General features: G+C 41.5%; 1 protein-coding gene across 1 annotated transcript in view; it reads left to right on the top strand.

The window, feature by feature from the left end:
- Positions 1 to 23,123, top strand: part of NKD1 (NKD inhibitor of WNT signaling pathway 1) — a 105,529-nt gene that overhangs the window by 51,673 nt on the left and 30,733 nt on the right. The window contains exon 4 of the mRNA XM_041400765.1: positions 17,383 to 17,440. Within this exon, the coding sequence (XP_041256699.1) occupies positions 17,383 to 17,440 (58 nt within the window). The remainder of the gene's footprint in view (positions 1 to 17,382; positions 17,441 to 23,123) is intronic.

Consider the following 23,123-nt stretch of genomic DNA (forward strand, 5'->3'; position numbering starts at 1 on the left):
AACTGAGAGAGAAAACCACTGTTAATGGAAGGCAGCTGACTGGGGAAGAGTTGTTGCAAAAATCCTCATTATTATTATTTGTTTTATGATATATGTCATCCTCTCTCACTGTGTAGTGTCTTCTGAGGAAAGACAGTGCACAGTAAACTGAAGGTTCCTTTTTGCACAGTCACTGAGGCTCTTCACCAGTCACTGCGGCAGACACTTGGGATGCTCTAAGAAAGATCTTTTGCAAGGTGCTTTTCCCCATTATATATTTAAAAGGTAGAATGACTGTCCTTGCAGACAGTAGGGATACTGCCTGGCTACTTACTGAACTTAGATATGAGGATAAGTCCAGAGCAGTAGAAGGGAGTAGGACTTAAAATATTTTATGGTCAAGTCAGTAATTTAAAACCAAACCCCTTTTTTGGTTTCCACTGTATGTCAAAAGAGAGTGACCCACTAGATGTAAATATTTCTTAAAAGATAAAACAGGTGACACAACTTTTCTAATACAGGGCTGTCACAATACAAACCTCAGCAGAGAGGCAGGATGGTGTGCCTGGTGTCAGTGCAACCACTCCTGGTTCTGTTACGGTGTACTTAAATATTGTGAGGCTTTTCTGCCCACTGCTGGCAGGGCAGAGACTCCCAGTCCAATGCTCACCTATGCTGTCACATTCATGGGTTACTGTGTCATTTGGAAGTATTGGCTTATGCCTAAAAGCATTTCTGTTCCCTGCAATGCAGTTAGAACCAAAATTTGTCCTTGCAGTTGAGTTAGAAATATAAGCTATTGCACACCACACCACAGGCAAGTGTTGCTTATACTCAGATTTTGAGACCATTAATACAAATGTCTTAATCTCTGTGTGTTGCTTCTGACTTCCTTGGTTGCGTTGGCCCCCGTGTGCACTTCTGGCCCTGTCAGTTATTTTATTTCCACAGAACAAAGCCTCAGGTACAGACAGCAATTGGCACCATTAGACCCTGTGTGTGGCAAGAGCATGGCAATGATCCACTTGGAGTGGAGGTGACTTTGGTGTCCTTGTAAGGTCCTGAGAACGTGATGCCTGAAAAATCCTTCAGGTTAAACACCCATCATGGTCTGTGACACACATGGCAGATGAGGTGCTTTCCAATGGCTTCCTGCATCTTCCCAGTGAGTGTTCCTGCTTACACAGAGCCAGCAGCCCGTGCAGCAGAGTATCTGTACCTGTGCTGTGCCTGTGCTGCTGGCAGCTGGGGCACTGCTGGTGGGGTGGGCTGCTCCAGGGATGAGGGATTATACAGCAGCTCGGAGTGGGAGCAATATAACCGTGTTGGCTTTGTGCATGGTTAATGGAACAGCTTCTTCACATGGCTCCCAGCCCTCATTTTAGTGATTTTTAAATAAAAGCTTTCCTTTTATAAAGGATGTTGCTGTTTCTTTTTCATGCACCTATTTGCAGGAATGGTTTTCATTCTCGTCTGCTTTCCTCCCTTTTTTTGTTGTATGGTTTTTTTTCTTTGGGTGTTGGTTGTTTTTTTTTTTTTTTTTTATTTGTTTGTGCTGAGACCTTTTTTCCTCTGCAATTTGATTGATCCTCCTTCTTTCAATTTCACATTGGCTGGCTGCATATGGAACCCCGCCTGGCTTTAGCTGAGACAAAATCGACTGCACACAATTTCCCTCTGACAGCTTGTACAAGAGCAAACATTTCCGAAGAGCTGAAAGTCTAGAAATTCAATCAGCGGAAAACCTACTGTGTGGAACAGCTTTGCTAGTGCTACAGCTCCCTGCTGGGTAGAAAAGCAATCCAGTTACAATAAATCCTTAAGAGTGGAGTCATTTGGGTAAAAGGAAAAACAAAAGCTGGTTTATACAAACTGATTGGAGTCAGACGTTTTGACTTCCCATTCAAAAAGGAGTCAAAGCCCAGGCTTGCTTGGTAATTTAAAGAGGAGATTGGCTCCTTTTATCTACCTCTAGGCCAGAGTTCTTAATATTTTGCTTGTGGAAGAAATATTAAGAGTTTTCAATTTAAGTTAAAATATTTACATTGATGTCAATATTGATGCTGTAACTGACTAGAAATGAGTTGGTCTTTAATGTCCAGTGAAGGCACAATTCCATTTCCAGCCACTCTGATTTTGTTCTGCTGTAGTTACAGAAATGTGAAACTAGGGCAAAACTGGGATCAAAATCAAGGTTTGCATGTCCTGCCAGGACAGCTTGGGCAACAGTTTGTGCTATGCTGCTGGTGTGTCATGAGCTCATGAAGCTGTTGATGCAATCTGGGCTGCCTGACAGACTTTTCTGACTGAAATTAAGAGTTGTGCCTAGTGAGAATTTTTTGTGTTAATTATATTTCATTCTTTAAATACAATTAAAAATTAGCAGCATTAAAAAGCATTTGACATGAAAATAATGTCAACCGAGATGCCAGTCATGACTGTGATGGAATATTTCCCCTAATTTGTATTTAAAAATTTAAATGAAGGTAGCTTGGGGTAAGAAAATCTCCTTGTTGTTTTCCTTTATTTTCATGATTATTTGCACCACTCCTCTTTTTGTGCCTTTCTTACTGGACCATATTAAAAGCACCACCAGGCTTGAATTGAAGCAGTCTTTCTAAAGTCAAAATGAACTGTCTGGAAATCTGAGACTTTCTTCTTCCTTTAATGCCTTTCTGGTGTTTATATAAGACTAGGTAAAACTTTTCTGGGTAAATGTAAATTTTAAAATGTTGCTGTCCCTTTATTAGGTGCATGGGGCCAGTCAAGCCTGCTGCTCTCCACGTAATCTGAATTGGGTTGTCATCCTTCCTCCCTCCCCTCCCAAATGTGTCTGGTCCTCATGGAAAACATTAAAAATTGTAAAAACATTGTAAAGGATTTCCATGGGCCTTCATGTTTAAATAAGATGTTATAAATAATAGCAAATGAGTACAAAACCTTGCCACAAAGATGGAGTTAAATTGGTTTAAAAAGAAGGGTGGGATGGTGATCTGATGGGACTGTTTAAACTCCAGTTTCTGTCACAATCACATGCTGAGGGCCTTGTGGATCGGTGATGAAACTGAAGTACTGAAAGTACTGAAATGGAAGTTTCTCTTTCAGCTTTCTTCCACCATCTATGGGAAGAGAAAATGTCTGTTGTGATTCCAAGTGATTCCAGTTTTGTCCAAGTGTTTTGTGCTAGTCACAGAGCAGTGTTTTCTATGCCATCTGTGTAAAGGGAGCTGTACCTTTCCAAGGGGAGCTCACGGAGGATTTGCTCACCCTGCTGATGTGCTCAGAATGAGGAAATGGTGCTCTCATGGTTTTTACAACATCCCATATCCTTGATTGGCTTCTCACAGCGCTGGCTTTGGCCTTTCCCATTTTGTGTGGAGTCTGACGCCAAGGCCAGCTTTTGTCAGGTAGTCTCACTGTGTCTGAAATCACACATAACATTGTGCCTGGGGTCACAGCCCTGCCACTGGGGGTTGATCTTGAAGTACCTCGTGAGCCCTGGGCTGAATGACAGAGTTTTGCTGCCCAAGACCTGTGCATGCACCTTTCTCTGGGCTTGGTCACTGCAAGCAGCTCGGTGGGATCTGCTCTACTGCAAGCAGATCCTGCAAGTAAAAAATCAACCCCCATGTACCTTTTTGAGTGTGTTCCCCGGGGCTGGGGAGGCTTTGTGTGTCTGTGTAGCACTGTGAGGAGCAGGCTGTGCTGCACAAGGGCAGTGGCTGAGCAATACAGTACTGCTAAGTAATACAGTAAGTCTTGTTAATGGAAATAGGAGAACAAGGCAAAAAAAGCCTTTGAAAGAGGTCCTATAAATATTACCTCCCTCGGTGCTTCAGCAACCCAGGCTTGGCTGGGTCACTGCAAGTTCACTTCCTTTGTTTGAGGACAAGAACTGTCCATAGTTGTGAGGCTCCATTATGTTTTTCTATCAGTGTTTCTTGAGAAAAAACTCAGTATTTGGGAAAATTAATATTTTTTTCCTTAGGCTTTCTGTTGTTGCAATGCAACAAACAAAACCCACACTCTCCAACACACACAATCAGAAAACCAGACATTTCCCCTGAAATGGTGAAAAACAGTCTCAAATGCCTTTCCAAGGTCTTTGGATGTCACTGGGCATCGTTCTGCCCAGCTCGGGAGACAAAACCGTAGCATTGGCCCAGAATTTAGGGTTTTGCATGTCCAGAGTGTCAGAGTTGCATCAAAATGAGGATCTGCTCTATCCTGGCTGGCTGAAGTACCTGTAGCACAATTCCCATGTGTATCACCAGAAGTTCTGTTTAAGGAAGATATGCACATCTACATAATTTTTTTCTACACCTTTACTGTTTAGGGCAACAGTTGAAAATCTGTTAATATCTTTGACCGTTAAAAAAGAATTAATGAAAACTAAATAATTTTATTTCTGTTTAATTTGTCTGAGAGTGGAAAGGAATTACAAGTTTCTGGGAGCATTGGATATTGCTGTTACTGAGATATCTCCTGTTACTGAGACCATTTCAAGGAGATGCACTTGACAGGTTCTGTGCTCTGGATTGTCTATAAACTGGGAGAGGGTTTTGACAAATTCTGGCAAAAGTAACTGAACATATTGAACGCAAATTTTCAATGCATAGAAACAGCTGAGAGAGTCCAGCTTGCTGATAAGCTGAATGTCTCAGTTGCTCTGTGGTTGAAGTTTTGAGTAAAGCAGAACCATGGTATGGAGTCAGGACTATTGCTATAGGTGCAGATTTCTAAGGCAAAGCATCACCAGCTTTAGGAGGAACCCCAGATTGGAGTTCAATCTCTCTTTATTATAGAACATCAGTCACTATGCTGCTCCTGTTGTGCTTCATCTTACTTGGGGGAAAGTCCAGCTCTTGCTGCCAATAGCCACTAAAAGTAACAGATAAAAGTTTTTGGTCTGGGTGAGGTATTTTCCTTCTAATTGTTATTTGCTATTTTTTTCATCCTAAAGGCCAAATTATTTTGCTGTTACAAAATAGTCATGATAGGGCTGAGCTGAAACTAAAACCAGGCCTAACCAGGAAAATGAAAACATAACATTTATCGTATATTTAATTATTCTTGTTTTGTTTTGTTTTTTTTTCCTCACTGTGTTCTGGTACATGTGGGACAGGAGGAGCATGTAATCAGCCCACACTGGAATATGCTGTTTGACAGGGGTGAAAAACATGGGCAATGTACACGGTGCAGTTCCTGGCCCAGTGCTGCCCTGGTGGCTCAGAGCCCATGGGCTGATGGCAGTGGAGCCACTGCCACCAGGCAGCCCCACAGCTGAGAGTGCTCCTGGTGGGGCTGCCCAGCCTCCCCACTGCTCAACAGTCCCTCAGTCCAGAGAGTGCGGGGAGTTTAGAACAAACTTAGAACCCAGATCCTAAAGGTGCATTATTTAGAGAGTTCTGTAAGGGTTTGAATTTATGGCATAGAATTCCAAATCTTCTCATTCCCTAAGGGCTCAGTAGTGTTTGGTGAACTCTTTCTGTGCCATCTCCTGTCTTCTGATGTTTTCCACCTTGGCCCCACTCAGCCACAGACTAGATTTGAGTTACCTGAGCTGCTCTGCTCCCTGCTCTGCTCTCCTGCTGAAGCTTCCTAATGCTCTGAAATGTGGTGGATGACCTCAGTAATATGGTATTTAACTTACAAAGCCACAAGGCTTGAGGATGCCTTCCTTCTGACTCCCTAGAGGAAATGACCTATCCCCAAACAGTGAGGCAGGAGAGATAACAAGGAATCATTTTACGAGGATCCACATTTTATCCTCAACAAATCTGATAAAGGACTTTAGTTCTGGTTTTCCTAAGCTGTTTGCCAGTGTGTTTGAGGGATAATTATTTTGCAAAGAAGATGTGAACAGGAGTAGCAGCAGCTAAACTGGGGAGACTATTGAGCTGCTACAAGGAAAGTTTTCATGCAGATGTGAGTGGGTGCAAGCAGTGTGGTGCTTGCATGCGAGCAGCAGTGAAAAAGTAATGTTTCACATATTGTGCTTTTGTATTTGAACGGTTCAGAAAGAGACCATGGGTTGTTGCTGCTGCAGTAGGGCTGTCTTTGTTTCTCCTCTTCCAACTAAACCCCTGGAAGAAAAACAAGCAGTAGAATACACCTGCTTGTCTAAAACCTTTACAACTCTTTGCTTTCTAGTTGTTAGATGAGAGACGTCAATGTATGCCTCCCCCTGATATTTTCTTTCCCATTGTTACTTACTTTGTGTGAAATCTGCAGTACAGTGGCGGGAACTTTATATAGACTTTTATACAGTAACTGCAGTGGTGCATTTTTAGGAGTTTGTATATGAGGGGAGAAGGGATTTAACATTGGTGTTACTGTTTTGTTTGTTGTGATTTGATATCCATCCCGATGGAGGGCAGAGAACCACTGAGAGAGGTGCTGCCAGGTGTGGCTTCCTACTGCTTTTTAATTCTGTGATCACAGAACACGTGATTCTGCACAGATGAGTGTCCCACTGATTTCAATGGGAAATGTGCCTGCATCAGGGATAAAAGAGTGGGCCCCAAGTTGTGTACAATGATGCAATCTGATCCCCCTGCTGTGGAAATTGATGTAATCGCATTCTTGCCCTCCCCCCTTTTCTCAACCCTTCTCCCCACCAACCCCTGGTGACTCCTGGGGGGCTTCTCACCAAACAGAGGGGAGGATGCAGCTGTGTGCTGAAGCAGCAGAGGAGAGGAGGAGACCTGCTAGCAAAATTTATGGAGGGTTTTATCCTAGATGTAATCCTAGAAAACAGCTAAGAACTTGCCTGCCCTGAAAAATGCAATCACCTGCTTCTGCTAAATGAGGGGATGTTTCTTGTTTTAAGATGTGACATTCACAACACATCCTCCTCGTGTGTTTAGGGCTGATTTACAGTGCTCCACGAACTGAGCAATCTCATTGCCATCTGCATTCATTCCGTGCAGAGGGACAGGGTTAGTTTTTTCTAGGGCTCTCTGCATTGTTATTGTTGACAGTCTCTGCTTTTCAGCAGTGCTTTTGTGCCCTGGCACAGTGCAGGTTGCTTGGGAATAGTGAACCTTGAGAATGCTGCACTTTGTTGCTGGGCTAGCCGGGCGACCTCTCAGATGCTTCCCTGCTTTGCCATTTCTATGGGGTTTGGGTTTATTTTTTTCCTTTGGGAATTCTAGGCTCAGCTGAATTTGTTCTGTGTTTTGCGGAAGAAAGAGCTTGTTAAAGAATTCCCTGATGACTTTGAAGTGAACTATTTATTTTCTCTCAAGGCTTACTCAGTGTAGCCATTTGCCCCCTCTCCTCTGTTTTTTCACCCCAGTGTTTCCTGAGCTACAAGCATTCTTGGAATATATTAGTTGTAATGAGTTATGTGGGCATCAAAAGTTTTCTTTGAAACTATATGGCATCAACATCTGTTAGCTCTTAGAGAACAGAGACACAGACAAAGGGGCTGATGGGGGGAGGGAGGAAAAAGATATTAAATTCTGGAGTATGAAGTCTCCGTCTCAAAGACTCAGGGGGAGGGGAAGGGGAAATCTGCTAAACCCCATGCTTTGATGTGGGCCGCTGGCCCTGCCATTCCATTTATGGGAATGTGCGTGGCAGACGGGCCTGCACAGCTGCCTGCCCTGCCTGCTTGGGGCTGCCTGCTTGGGGCTGCCTGCCTGTTCTTACTGCCCTGCCTGTTCTTACTGCCCTGCCTGCCCTGCCTGCTTGGGGCTGCCTGCTTGGGGCTGCCTGCCTGTTCTTACTGCCCTGCCTGCCCTGCCTGCTTGGGGCTGCCTGCCTGTTCTTACTGCCCTGCCTGTTCTTACTGCCTGCCTTGCCTGCTTGGGGCTGCCTGCCTGTTCTTACTGCCCTGCCTGCCCTGCCTGCTTGGGGCTGCCTGCCTGTTCTTACTGCCCTGCCTGCTCTTACTGCCTGCCCTGCCTGCTCTGCCCTGCCTGCTTCACGCTGCCTGCCTGCCCTGCCTGCTCTTACTGCCTGCTCTGCCCTGCCTGCCCTGCATGTGTCCTGTCCTGCTGCCTTGCCCTGCCCCACCAGCCCAAGTACTCTCTGTCACTTACCTGCCCATCCTGCAGCCCAAATCCTCCCCCATCCCTTGTTGCTACAGTAACACTTTCAAGGAAAATGCCATATGCTCAGTTTTTAGCAAGTGAGGTAGGGAATTGGACTTTCTAATAATAGAGGCAACTCTTAAGTTAAAAAGAAATGTTTGGAAGGGAACTTTATATTTGCTTGTAATCCTCCTGACATCCTTGTGAATCAGCATGCCATTGCTCATATAAATCAGGTTTTTAAACGGTGTGCATCTGTGGCTTTTCATTGCCTGTAATTAAAAAGCATGAGTCTGTTTTCATGTATTCATGAAAACAGCATCAGTCACCAGTCAGGCATGGTCACCAATGCTGGACTGCTTACAGGAATGTGTGGAGATAGGTTTTGCTTTTATCTTTTTCTCCAGAGCCTCACGGTGCTTGTCCTACATGCCAGGCTGCAGAGGAGAAAAGAAACCTCCATGTCTGTCTTTTCCTCCTGTTGGCCCTGTTTTTAGCCTTAATGTTGATGGCATTGTGCTTTGCTGGGACTTCCTGGCCCATTAAAACCCCAACCAGTTATAAAATGATTAGTTGACATACCTGGGCTCTTGGGACAAAGAGGTGGTTTAAAAAGGAATGTGAACCATCTGTTTTGCCAGCACCTCCTGTTGACAGATTTATGGCTCAACATTAGCATATGTGTCCAGGGTCACACACCTGTGCTTCCTAACAAGGTAATATTATTTAGCAGGGAATGTTTTCATCCTGAGGATTCAGAGCTCTTTGCAAAGGTGGGCATCAAGAATTCCGCTTTACAGTTGAAAAATGAAGGCACAGAGAGATTTAAGTGATTTACCCTACACCACACAGTGAGTCTGTGGTGGAGCAGTTATTGAATCCAGGTTTCCTCCAGCTGCATAAATACACGTCATGCATTAGCAGGAAAAGCCTTAGAGCTATAAACATAATAGAGGAGCATTGATTATCATTCTAGGGAGCTTTAAGCCCTTGTGCTGCATGAAAACCTGAGCCTTATAGGAAGACACAGGCTATTCTCACAAGAAAGGCTCAGAATGCAGTATGTTAAAGCTGTAATGACCACTGAACTTGGTGATCCCATCTTGAACCAGTAAGTTATTCTGTCCTCAAGCTCTGCAGCCATTTTCTATGAGCTTGCTTCCCAGTGCATGCCTGGATGCAGTCACCTCAGTGCACTTAAGCCTGTCTATTAAAGTGTTTCTTGGTAACCAAATCTATCATGAAAGGAAGTTGAACAGAAAATAAGATTTATTACATAGCTATGCCCATCTGTCTGCTGTGGTGAAGAAGCCCAAAAAAAGCAATGCAGAGAAGCCATTGAGCTTCTCCAGGCTGGAAGGAGGATGAAGATTTGCCCTCTTTCATTCATGTCCTTAGACATGTTCCTCAGTATAATCTATGTTGAAGATAAGAACTTGGGGACAATTGATTTTCCAATCAGCAAGGAGATTAGAGGATAGTTAGAATGAAGTAAGGTAAATAGCTGAATCTGTAGAGTGAGTTCATTTATTCTTCTGAAGTAGCTTCAAAGTGAATTTAAATATAGCAAAAAAAGCAGTCATTTCTTGTTTCAGCTCTATTTAATCTCAAAGAGTGATGTTCTTTTTCAGTTGAAGATGGCTGGACCCTTCAGTACACCTGTTCTAACAGTTGCTCTCAATTATATGGTCTCTTATCTAGCAGAAGTCCTTGAAAAACTGTGTTTTATCCTATCACCTTAAAAATTAGAAGCCTTAATAGTTACAGAATTTCAATAATAGTATTAATGGAAGATGTCACTTTGCAAACACCTAGCAAGGGTTTATAAATATCCATAAAATCCAGGATTAAAACATCATAAAAATAGTAATGTTCTGTCTAGAATAACAAACTAGAATAACAAATAAATAAAAGTGTATCCTAAATTGATCTTCTGAGTATCTACAGGTCTTAACATACATTGGATAAAAGTTCCTAGTATTTTAAGCTATTACTTTTGGTCTTTTTTTTGGTCTCTATATATTTTTTTTTGTAATTAAATGAGTTAATGACTGAAATGAGCAGGCAGGTAGCCTTTGCTGGGTGCAGGCTGCAGTGACTGACCGCTGAAAGAGGATGCTCATTTGCCCACTACAGCAGAAGTGACAAAAATACTTGCAAAGAGCATGTTTCATTGTTGTCACTACCTGGTTTCCACAGGCTGGTGGAAAGAAATAGGTTAGAAATATGAAGAAAGGATTTGTGTTTCGTCCTGTTGGAAAGCCTGGTCCACATGTTTGTTTTGGGCAAAAGAGGTTCAGCTGCATATTGCTATCAACCTGGAACAAAAAATACCGTGTTTCCTTTCTTGTTCGGGTGGCCACCATGAAGGCTTTTGTGCAAATGTCCATCTGCTGTCCTTGTTCACTTCCTCATCAGACTCATGTTCATATTCCTATCAATGGGCTGTCTTTGAAAGTGTACCATACAAGAACTGCTCCTGGTACCCATTTGAGGGCCTGTAACAGGGATGTAAAGGTATTGGGGATGTTTTCTGCCTCATAAGCCTTTAGTAGTCTGTGATCCTTTGTGACTGGAGTTTAAGAGTGGGGTTGTTTTTGTTTTCTTGCCATCCTGTCTTTATCACCACAGTATTTTACCAGCAGCTGGAATTGCTCTAACAAGTAACTTCTGTGAGATGAGACTGCAGGAATTCCAATTCTGTGAAACTGGTGGATACAGGTGTGTGATTTCAAAATGTTCCCATGTTATTATGGCTGGGAGTTACTGCTCCAAGAGAACAGAGGCAGCCAAACTGAAGGCGTTTGTGTTTTACCATTTTATTTTTGGAGCAGGCAGATTAGTGTGATTTTTATGCTAAGGTCCCAAGGGATGAATTTTGGTATCTGTGGTATAAGACCCATTGTGTCCTGCTCTCTCTGTTAGGAGGACCTTAATTTGACACAGAGGCCAACAAGGCAGATAAAGGCAGTAAAATCCTAAGCCACAGCAGTTAAACCCATTCAAGATCATCTATCACAGATCTTAGAGGAAAAGTCTGTTTTCTTAAGAACTCTACCTGCTGTGATTGTATAATGAAGAAATTTTATCTGAGAGAAGCTTCAATGCATGGTGGAGGAAGAAAAACCTTTCTGTAATGACAGAGCACAGGTTCTTATTTCAGAGAAAGAAAACATTATAGAAGTTGAGCTTGTTTCTTCTGCTGAGCAATCTACATTATTGCAGTTGCAGTGTGTATTTCAATGTGGGTCTAAAAATTAGAGTCACCTTGACTTCTTCAAGTGTATGCATTCTCCACAGAATGTTGCATCCTAGTGAATTATCTTTATTATTAAGTTACCCAGAATGGCAAAGTAAGACCACTTTTGCAGAAGAAAAAGGGAAATAGGCTGTAGAAGAATAATATTAGGCTTAAAACAAGGCATAAATGTGTATTGCTCTAGTGTTTTTCTGTGTGGCATATGTTTAATTCTTGCATGTATTCACCTGGTTTCAATTTTCATTATAGTGGGGCTTGGCATATGTACTTTTATCTGTGTAAGGCCCTGGGTTTATAGATTACTTATGAACAGAGAAGGAAAGGAAGCTCTTGTTCTAAATAGAATACTGTAATAGAGGAGTGTGTGGTTTATTTGAAAAAGCTTATGAGGGGGATCTTCAAGCATTTTTGAAAGAGAATATTACAATGAAGTCTTCATTTCCAAATGCCAAGAGAGAAAGATGCATGCCCAAAGCACATTTCTCTCTTTTGCCTGTAAGTAGTGATTGCACAAAATTGAGTCCATAAATACCTACTTTCATGTACATTTGACTGCATGGGTACCTGTGCATGGAAGCTGCTGGCCTGGCACAGTGTCCTCTCCACATATGTCTGACTATCAACAGTTTATTTATTTTATTCCTTATTTATTTCATTTTCAAGTTTTAAGCCTGGCTGTGTAAATCTGTCTTTAAAGAATGATGACCTCAGGATAACTGCTTCCACTTACATTAGATAAATAAGATAGATAAATGATAAAGTAGTAATAAAGAAACTACACAGTCATTTGAGGTGTCAGTAGGCTTCCTTGTGCTGAAGCCTGGCTTGAGCTGATCATAGTTACACATGGTTGTGTTTCCAGTCCATGGGAAATTTCAGATGCCCAAAGGGGAGCAAGGTTCCTTCCATCAACTGTTTTTCCAAAGTCTTTTTCCTTTTTCTCTTCAAGTCTGGACAAGACTAAAAATAAAGTAAAACAATAATGACTGCTTTGGGATTTGGATAGGTTTCCTGAAGCATCTTCAGTAGATGAGGCTTTCACTTTTTCAGTCTGCTAAGGACTTGCTGTATGAAAATCAGACTTACTTTGGAAACTTGCTTCCTGCAAGTGAGGCTGAAACATTCAGAATGGCCACTTGGCACCTGACAGGCCCTCAGTGGTTTGGTTGAACGGCCAAAGGGCATCCTCATTCTCTTGAGCCTCTATTTCTTGGGATTGCTTTTTCTACACCAAGAATTGAATTTTGTGCTTAGGTGACACAGCATTCTTGTTGGCAGTGGCTATAAAATAATTTAAAATCTACTCAAGACATTAGAATTACCACATATCTTGTCCCTTGCAGTCTTGTTGTGAAATGCATTTCTTCAGCTTCGGTCATTCCAAAGCTTTATTGCATCAATATGAGAATAAAGAGAAAAAAACCCATGTTTCAGCCAGATGGTTAAAAATGGGGAGGAAAGGTTTTTGGTTGATGATTTGTCATTCTGCATATGTTGTGCAAAAAAAAAAAAAAAAGTATATATGATTCCTTGACAAAAACTTCATTAAGCATAAAATACATGTATATTTTCTGCCAAAAATGTGGAAAATTCAGTATCTTAAGGCTAAATAAAGGTATTTTAATGAGGTGTTTGAAGAGGGAGAGAGGTAAAGCAACTTGTTTCTACTTGAGAAGAGCAACACCTTTTAGAAAAATGTTAATTAGTGCAATATTGACTTGAGATGCAATACAAGGAGTAGGGGGCCCAAGCTTTAAAAATGTGCTTGTTATCATGATAACCCACTTAAATCAAAGGTTATCCTTTGAGATATTTAATACACTGGAGCAAAACTGTATTGAGCACTCTGTTAGGTCAGGCACAGGCTGCTGAAATACACGCTCTGGTTGCTATCAGGAGCTTTGGCTCTCGTGTGACATAAATGTGCTGGGTGTCGTGGGTGTGACATGGAAAGGCAGAGCCAGGACAGGGAGGGGGTAATACTGCAGAGCAAGCTTGGAGCAACCAGTGGATGTAGGGACTAGGAGGCAGCACTAGGTGATGCGACCAATATGCCTGTGCCGAGCCTGGAAGGTGAAGTCAAGGAGCTCAGCCTCAAGGTGGAAGCAGAAAGGGAGCCAGCAAAGGTGATGTAGGCAAATGAAGGGTGAGCATTTGGGTTGCAACATTTTCAGATGGCTGGTGAGAAGGAAGTCAATAGCTGGAAGCCCCGGAGTGTCTGGCCTTTGTCTCCAGAGACTTGTATCAGGAGGAGGACTGCACAGGGCAGTTAGGGCTGAAGTTAAGGTTAAAAAATTAAAATTTCTATTGACTTAGAATTCATTGATGTCTGATTGCATAGCAAAGGTGGGAAGTGAGTGACGATTGCTGGACTTGTACCCAACTGAATAGAAGTCCTGGGGTGTGGGAGTTCTTAAAGGTTGTTTTTCCCCTCATGTATGTATATACTCAGCAACATTTCTGAGGGAGTTGCACTAATTAACTCTTCTCTCCACCCCCACCCTCTTAAATCTGAGCTGAGTACAGCAGCGCCTATCAGAGTGGGATGAATGGGGCACAAGGTCCTTTCTAGCCAGGCCAGGCAGCCAGCTGTTCTGGGTTGTGAAGCACATGTTTGAGCCTGAATCTGAGTCATTCCCTGTGAGCTGTGTTGGTAGCCAACAACAGCCAACTTCTTTATCTGGGAAACTCCTGGTGAGGTAGAAACACTTACTCTAGATGGGTTCCTGTCCAGCAACCCCTAGCCATGGCATGCTGGAATAATCCTTCTGTGTAAATGTTTCTTTTCTTTATTCTTTCAACTGCTCGCTGACCTCATTTATGTAGTATTTCACAGGGTACATCTGGTTTTGGTTGTTTCATGACTCAGTGGTGCAGTTTGAAAAGGCAGTGCTGTGATTTAAAGCATTGTGTCAGGACAGTGATATACAGCTGCCTACGACCCAAATGTTGTTGCTGTTTGGGCACTGCTCCTGCCGTGGTGGCTGCTGAGGGCCCTGTGGCAGAGCCTGGCTGAATGCAGAGCTATTCCTGGCTTTTTCATCCCCTCGAGCCTGTGTCCTCCTTGTGCTTGAGCACACTTGTCCCTGGTGTCAAATATTCCTGCCTGGATGTAGTGTTTGCTTCCCACTAGAGCTTCTTGAGCTGTGAATTCTGTTTTACCCACTGACCCTTTTCTTTCACTCTAGCCCACATTATGAATTTGTGTTGCTGGGAGTAGATGCACTGTTTTATCCACTCCAAGGCAATTTGCGTGGGTTACTGGCAGCATATTATGGAGGATGAGCTGCAGTCAGAATTGTTTTTTCTGATGCTTGCTCAGCTTTTATACTTTTCTCTTGTGTGAGTTTACATACACTGCCCAGAAACCTTTTCTCAGGCAGGTGCATTCTGGCGTTTATCCAGGTAGCAACATCTATCTCAGTGGTGCTAAAAATATTCAGGTAACTCTCTTGTAGTTTTTTTGACAGAAAAGTTAATGATGATAAGATGAATAAGAGAATATATATATTTTTTTCTCCTGCATTTTTTTCCCTGTAAAATCTTAAGAGTTGCCCACACCCTTCTCAGATACATGTCTGTCTATCAAAGATAATACATGTCAGAATCTTCCACAGAGGAATACCTTTGGCTGGGAGCTGAGGAAGTCTGCTTAAACGTGTCACTAACTGTTCAAACAATACTCTCATCAGTTTCAGGATGGATTGTCAATTTATATGCTGTCTAACAGTTATATTATGGTTCAACAGCATGAAAAACACTTTTTAGAATGTGTTAATTTATAATAATTTGGTTTAAGGCAGAAACACTTACTGGAAATTTGCCTGCATTAAGTTACTACTTTAACTTAAATAACTAGGAGCTAGAGAAGGAGTGAAACTAGACTGGAATATAAAACATATTTGCTTAAGACCCATGTAATGATTAAAAGTGAGGAAATAAGGGAGCTAGTGTAATGAATATTAATGCTTCACTCTGCTGTTCTACACTGCCTGTCTTGTTCCACTGTTTTCCTTTGAGTTACTTGATAGTGCATTTTTCATCAACAAATGTGTGCTTGTTTCAAAGTGATGTCTTTTGACATATGAAAAATCACAACAATTAATGGCTTCTGAGTGTTGTAGAGCATGAGATTAATGACATTTTAACAGGCAGTGTTTGATACCCAGATGCAATGCTTGCCTAGCTAAAATTTTAGGAGGTGAAAGCTACCATCTGATAGTATTCTCACAGAGACACCACAAGTACCTACCCATTGCATATTTGCTGATCAGAAATACAGAAAATAGGGTTTTTTCCCAAGGAGAGTGGGAATTCCAACACAAGAAAACACCTAATGAAACAATTACTCCATATTTAGTATTGTGGGAGAGCAGAGTCACTTCTATATATCATTATCTATTAGGGCAGGCAGGGGTACGCTCTCACAGCTTCATGGAAAATTGTGACATGGGGGAATTGGATCAAATTTGATCAAGATCATCATGTTGCAGCAATATGATGTGTTATGCCAATGTTTTGTGTCTTCTTTTCATTCTCTGTTTGTTCTTTCCATAATTTTTAAGGTAATGATTGATATTAATCAGCACATGCCCAGATAAAGAGAGGATTTTTACTGGAACAAAAGTAGTTTTTTTGTGGTGTTCTACCTGCAAAGATAAATCCAGAATGTCAGCTTTTATAGCAGCACTGTGCTGTGCTGTATCCCAGCATTCAGGCCAGTTTGCCAGCATTTCTCAGAGGCATTTGTCCTGCAACGTGTAACTTTACTTCAGGGGATGTGATTGTGAAGAGGCAGTATTTTCAGGGTTTCTGGGCTGGGTATCCAGTATTGTTGGTGAAATCTAATTTTTAACATGCTGCAGAAATTGATACTGAAGAATTCCTAAGATATGCTTTTGTGGCTTAGTTACTCTGTTATAACTAATCTCAAAGAATAACATTTGGGCATGTGTAAGGTAAAGAACCTGTGCCAACTTTTTCAAGAAAAAGAGGTGAACTTCCTTTATCATGATCAAATTCCTTAACAATAAAGCTAATGAATACAACCAGACATTAATTTTCACAGGTTACTACCTTATCCTTATCTTCTACTGAAAGCTCTCCAAGGTCAACTTCCAGCCCACAGGTTGATGCTGAGAATTCTGGCTCTGAGCTGCTGGTCTGTTTTTGCAGATGCAGCTGGAATGGCTGTGAGTGCAGCATGCCAGTTTTTCAGGCCCATATCCTTCTTTGTCACCATAACTTTATCAGAGGCAGAGAGTGTTTGGGGAGAATCCAGGGAGCTGGACTGCAGTGTGAGGTCGGTGACACTGGTGCTGCCAAAGCTTTGGAATGGCTGAGAGCAGTCAGGACATGAGGATAGCTGCCATTGCTTGTGGTTTAGCTGGGGTGGGGTGATGGAGCTGGAAGGGTTTGCTAGTAAGAGAGTGAGAATGCTCTCCAGAGTGTTTGTAACTGGGATAAGCTCCAAATCCCACTGATGCCCTTTATGACTACTTCAGCACCACTGCAGAAATGTTGTTTGGGTCTGAGATAAGTTCGTCTGCATGACTATGGCATCTGCTTCTGTATTGTTCTAGACATACTGGGGTTGATGGAATTTAATTAATTTCAGAACTGAAGGCTCAGGCAGCTTGTCAGAATCTGTTATCTGCTTTTCTTGGGTGACCTCTGGCATAAGGAAGTTTTCTGTTTCTTGGTGGAACCAAGTGATGACATTCCTCTGTGGGTAGTGAAGGGCTTTTTTCTTCTTTATCATTTCCATTTGGAGTTTTTTAATCTTGCTTGATTGAAAGAACATTGAAAGACTAAATATTACTCTATAAAATTATTTAAATATGATCTTTTTTTTTTCTTTCCCCTGTATAGTCAATTCATCTTCACCATATTTTTGTCCAGAAGTATGTCCAGAGCATTGTAAAATAGCAGCAAATGCATTGGCTACCACTAATAAGGTGATTGACTTCTTTTCTGGAAAACAGTTTCTGTGTTATCATTCATGTTATAAATTAATTCTGGCAATAATAAATGCATATTTTTAACAACTCAACACTTTCTATATAGTGTATTTATACTTAATTTGTTTTGTTTTGTTTTCAACAGGATTTATCTGGGGAAGGCTACAGAGACACTATTGGTGATGAACACTTTCATCTAGAAGGTATTTAAAGAACAACATTTTTTGGTTAATATAAAGGAGTATTGGAATAAGTTAGTGAATAAATAAGTGTGAGAATGCATATATTTAGAGTGCAGTTCTTGATCTACTAATGTGTCATTTGCCTGAAAAAATTGTTAAGATGGAAATACTGTATTATTTCTGTATCTGCTACTACTTGTATTGGAAAAAGTCACCCAGCTGAATCACAGGGACCAAATGTTTTAATTCAGGGTCTCACCATTTTCTCCAGGTACTTCTCCTGACTTTGGTAGGGGTGATGGATGTCATTGTCCCTGGCAGAGGTGGCAAATGAGTGAAACTGTTAGCTCTGGGTTGTGTGGGACACTGCATTCCCTTCTGGCTTACACAAACCAGCCTTAGAAACTCCCACCTTAATTTCTAATAAGGACTAGAGACTCTTACTCAACACATTTTTCTTGAACATGAATGGAATCATTATTGCCTCAGATAGTTTCTCTTTCCATCTCATCTCCTCCTCTGTGATCAGAAAGTTGAGATGGAATTGTTGTTGTGGTGGGAAGGACCTTTGGTGCCTGTGGGTAAGGATGCTGTGTTCTGCCAGAGAGCACATCCGAGGTACCTTGAGCTTCAGGGAGCAGTGGGGGTTCTGAGTGCAGGAGATTAATTTGTTGCTCCTTCCTTTCAAGGAAATGAGTCTTCAGAAACCCTCTAGTGTAACAAGGTTGCATGGGCTGTGTGCTGGATTTATATTATATGCTAGTGGAAACAATATGCCCAGTTTACTTACAGCAATGAGCCATGTCAAGCTTAATCTGGAAATTTCTATACTTTATAATCCAATCATTTGTTTCTGGTATTAGAAGCTTTTGTATAACCAGAACATGAAAGATTCTCTGTTAAGAATGTCTGCCTTCCAGTTCCTTACCTGTGCAATGTGGTAATACACTGTGAGTCTTGGATTACAAGTTTTTCTCATCTTTGTGGTTTACAAAGACTGCATGTCTCATACGTGCCATAACATAGGAATTTTGGCTGGTGCTTGTAGGCTGTTGTTTATCACAATGGCAAACTATACTTGCCATGATGGAGTCAGTGTTTGCTAAGTGGTTTTGTATTTAACTTCACCACAGTTTTCCAATCTTCCCTTGCTAGGACATAGGGTAGGATTTTAATTTTAGAATTATAGGAGAAACTTCAGACAGGATATTAAATGTCAGCAAGGTGAACAATTTCATTTTCTTTGTCTCATTCTATCTTTCCATGCCTCTAATTATTTTTCTTTGTTGTGTAGCATTATCTTGCATAGCAAACATAATGTTCAATATATAATATTTTTAAGCTACTCAGCAGCAGGATTCTTTTTATTAGAATGTAAAGCCTTTTAGGCAACTGTAATTTCAGTCTTTCAGCAGTTTCACATTATTGCTTCTGATGAGTCTCCTTTGTTATGAGGTAGCTGGGTAGTGAAGACCAGATTTAGATACCAGCAGTGGTCGATCCTTTGTGTGCTGTCACCATGGAAGGGCTGTTCTGTGGCATCTTTCCAGCTGGGAGGAAGATGACTGTTCCCACCCTGTGCTCAGGCAGTGCATGCAAGTTGTCAAAGCTTGCTCCTCGTCCCTTCTGCTCTCAGATCTCCAGGCTGTGCTTTCCATGCTGGGGACAGTGTTAACCACTTCCTATTTCATTCAGATATTGAAAATCTTATCATTATCAAACAATACAACAATCATTGTGTTAAAGCATCCTTTTTGTGTAATTTTTTACTTGCATCATGCTTTAATGATTGTGCTACTACTAGCTCAAAACCATGGTATTAGATAAAGTGAAGCTGAAACAGGATTTGAGACCTTTGATAGGGCACAGATTGAATTCTTAGATACAAGATGGATGTTGTGCCTCTTCTCTGCATAGAAATGTTTCTGTGGGAAAATGTAATTAACATTCTAGAACATAGATTGATCTTTGCATTTAAAATAGTTGTTCTGCCTCTATTTTGCTGCCTCGTGGTCTTTACATATGTACTGGTATAACACAGGTGCTGCATGAATATATGCTCATGTGTCATAAGATAACATCAAAATCACCAACAGCGTCAGAGACAGGGATCTGTAACCCAGGAAATGGTTGCTTAGAGTAAGCTCAGAGAGGACAATGGCAAATACCATGCTCTACCAAATTCCATGCATCAGTATTCTATCTTCATAAATACATGGTAGGGATGAAAAGGAAACATTTCTCAGATTTACCAAAAAAAAAAGCACAGCAAGTTCCACAGTTCTGGTTTAGGGGAATGTTAGAGCCTTCTCTGTCAGGAACTTTATTGGAGAATAAATCAGAGTTCTTTAGAAGACTCTCACTGAAAAGACAAAGTGGCAATAAGAGAAATAATTGAATTCCTTATTTTGTTTTACATAGCCAAGTTCATTACCTTTTTTTTCCTTCCCTCTCTTTTTTTCCCCTCTCTTAGCTGTCTGAGCAGTGCAGATAAAAAGAACTCTCTTTGCTGGATTTAACTTCTGTGTTGTTATGTAAAGCTTGATCAAATCCTTTCGTCTTAACAGACTTAACTGGCCAACAGCAAAAGGCTCGGGATTCTGGGATTAAGATTGTATTTGGTAAGAGGACTGGTGCATTAGTGCTTTCTTTTGAACTATACAAAGAACAAAGTAAACATCAAAAGCATTAAGCCATGAGAGCGGATTGTTGACTCAATGTTGCTGCATGACAAGAGGTTAGAACTCAATAGCAGCAACTCTGTTATTGAGTGCTGTGCAGAAAGAAACGGTTTGCCCAGCATTGTCTATTATATCCACCACCTGCCTTTGATTCTGCTGCTGGGCAAGTCGCTAAATTGAAATTTTTGGATTTTCTCTTATGTGGTCAGTGGAGAGACTGATTCCTTAGATAAGAGACACCAGTGGAAACCTCAGTCTCATATTACTCTTACTCTGTTTTCCTTCTTCCTCTTTCATTAATAACACAACAATTGGGCATGCTGGATATAGGTTCTTCAGTGGATTTGTTTGCATCTTGCATTCCAGGTGATTTCCCAGTGCATTTCAGAGCCTTCCACTTGGCAGACTTTGAGTACTTGTGCAATCTGCTGTGGCTGTGTAGGAATGTCTCGTGCTCAAACTTCCTTGTCCTCCAGTTTCTGCACAAAAAGGATGTGCTTCATCACCCTTCCATACAGAGTAAAAGAGCTCCCATTGTTTCTTCCTGGTCCCTAGCTAGAATAATGGATTACCAGAACTGAATGGCTGGGGATGGCTCTGGAAGAAGTCACAAAAACTAGCACAGACATGAGGAGATACTTCCCATTTTGTGTCGCTGGAGAGGCTAAAATGGCAGGCTGTAATTGAGTGCAGGATCAAATGGCAAGTCACTCTACTGCCGTGGAGACAAGCAGGTTGTTCAGAAAGAATCTCCCATTTGAATGCTCAGTAATGACATCCCAGTTCTCCCTCAACTCTGCTAGGCATAAGTAAGCTTCTAATGAATTGTTTGAGAGTCCTGCTCTTGTTTTCCAGAACTTTTTTCACCTCCTTTCCCTGGACCCTTTTAGAAATTTTTGCAGCCAAAATTTGTAGACCAGGAGAGCTTTCTTATCTTGACCACTCCATGTCTTTCTGAAATGAACTGTGGTTTCTCCATCTTATCCCTTGAGCATTTAAAAACTTCAGAAAGTTCAGCTCAGGAAGGCGCTCCTGATGCAGTCCTCTGATGTAGACTGATTGTATAAAGGGTGATTTCTTCTTGTCCCAGTACAAGCTCTTTGTAGCCCTGTGGGATACAGCTGCCTTTTGGAGTTCACAGTGAAGTCTTGAGCTTCACCTTGATGCCTAACCTATTGTCCCAATTATTTATGCAGTAATGTGATTTCACATGTCACTGTTCTCCTGAAAAGTATGACCTAAGTGTTTCTATTAATCAGAAATCTTGTGTATCTCTTGAGATCAATCTTGTCCTGTAGCTGTCAGAGGAGCTGCCTCTTACACTGATAGCAATCTGTTCCCTGTTTCATTTGTCAGCCAAGGGTGATGTCTTGATTATTATTCTCTCAACAGAAGACTGGAGAAGATCCAAGCCTTCCTGGTGCCTTATCTGAACATGATATCCAAAGCCCTGATGAAAGTAGTGACAGAGTTTGGCCTGAATCAACAAACCCAATTTTTTATATATGTTTCCCAAGACAGATGTTTCTAAATCCCTAGATGTAAGATGTTCCCTGTTCTAGTACCAGAAAGGACAAATTATTCAGGTCATCTTCTTGCTCATTGATATTAGAAAGCTCTCCAGCAGAGTTCAAAGCACATGTTTTTGCTGAAAAAAGAATCTAGAAGATCTGTAAAAGGGCTACTTGTTGTGCTTTTCACATATTTACAAGCTGTTATGTAATTTTTAAACCTGCAATTAAAGCATTCTGTATTCAGCAAAGCAGAAAAGTAATTAATTTTATTCTTAACATTGTTGTATGTTTTTCAACATTTTACTAGTGCAGTCTGTCCTTCACGTCTTCCTCCCCAGCATCTGTGGTCGACTGGGAGCTGAGGTGTGGTTAGCAGTGCTCCAGAATGAGGAGCTGTGTTATTTTTGACTTTAATAAGAACTGATAAGCAAACAAGGAACCAATAACAAAGAATGAACTGGTGGTTTAAGGCTGCTGATCTGATGCCCAGCTCTGACAGCCTGCCTGGACCTCCCAGCTGCGCATGCTTCCACCTCCACAATGATCCCAGACATCCCAGTGATGGGAGCATGTTGGCTTCCAGGGGGATGCTTCCCTTGGCTGGGGCTGCAGCATCAGGGGAGGCATGGGGGATCATCCTTGCCCAGTGCACCCTACAGTGGGGCTGCTGCTGTGTGAGATTACTCCCTTTCCTCTCTCTCTCCATTCAGGAAAGATTCAGTGAAGGCTTTAGTTCCTGGAATTTTCTCTAAAATTAGTAATTGGAAGAATATTTGTTGGGTTGTCAGCTCAGAGGAAGGGTGGTAAGGTATGGTACTTGGGCCCAAATTGTTATAAACTTGTCAGCAAAGCAAAACTTGAACAAGCATTTTAGCTAACTTTAGTTAACCTTCTGCTTGCCTGGGAAACACTTTTTACCATACTTCGTTAATCTCTTAACTCTAATAAATTAATGTATTGTCTAAGCTGAGCTGTGAATACGTAATAAAAGGCAGTTCATTCAAATGGCATTCCTCTCCCTAGTTAATGCTTTCAGATATAATAGTTCTTAATTTTCTAAAACTTAAATAATTTTCTGTATTTTATATACATGAAATTCCAGTGTATTTATAGAAAAGGCATAGATTGCATCTTGCACACAGGCAAATTTTCTTTATGTTGGCACAACTGTTACTACCTTTATGGTACTATTGATGCAGTCTTGGTGCTTCACAGAAAACGATGGTCCCTTCTCTCTCAGGTTAAACAGAATACCTATTTATCCCGACACTGCAAATAGAGTGTTAATAATTCTACCTTAAAAGTGCTCTTGTGGTCAGCCTTCTGGGATGTTATATGGGAGCTCTGCATTTTAAGGACTTGCTGCTAATCCTATGCACTTACCCTAGTTCTGCTGTGCATGAGTACATGCTATATGATCACCTCAGACTGTTGATCGCTTGCTCACTGGCTGTGTTTCTTTCAGCTCCCAAGAGGTTTCTGCTGTATCCTTTCCTACTACTCAATATG

Source organism: Onychostruthus taczanowskii, unplaced genomic scaffold (assembly GCF_017590055.1).
Source record: "Onychostruthus taczanowskii isolate IOZ18803 unplaced genomic scaffold, ASM1759005v1 scaffold18, whole genome shotgun sequence".
Taxonomy (NCBI): Eukaryota; Metazoa; Chordata; class Aves; order Passeriformes; family Passeridae; genus Onychostruthus; species Onychostruthus taczanowskii.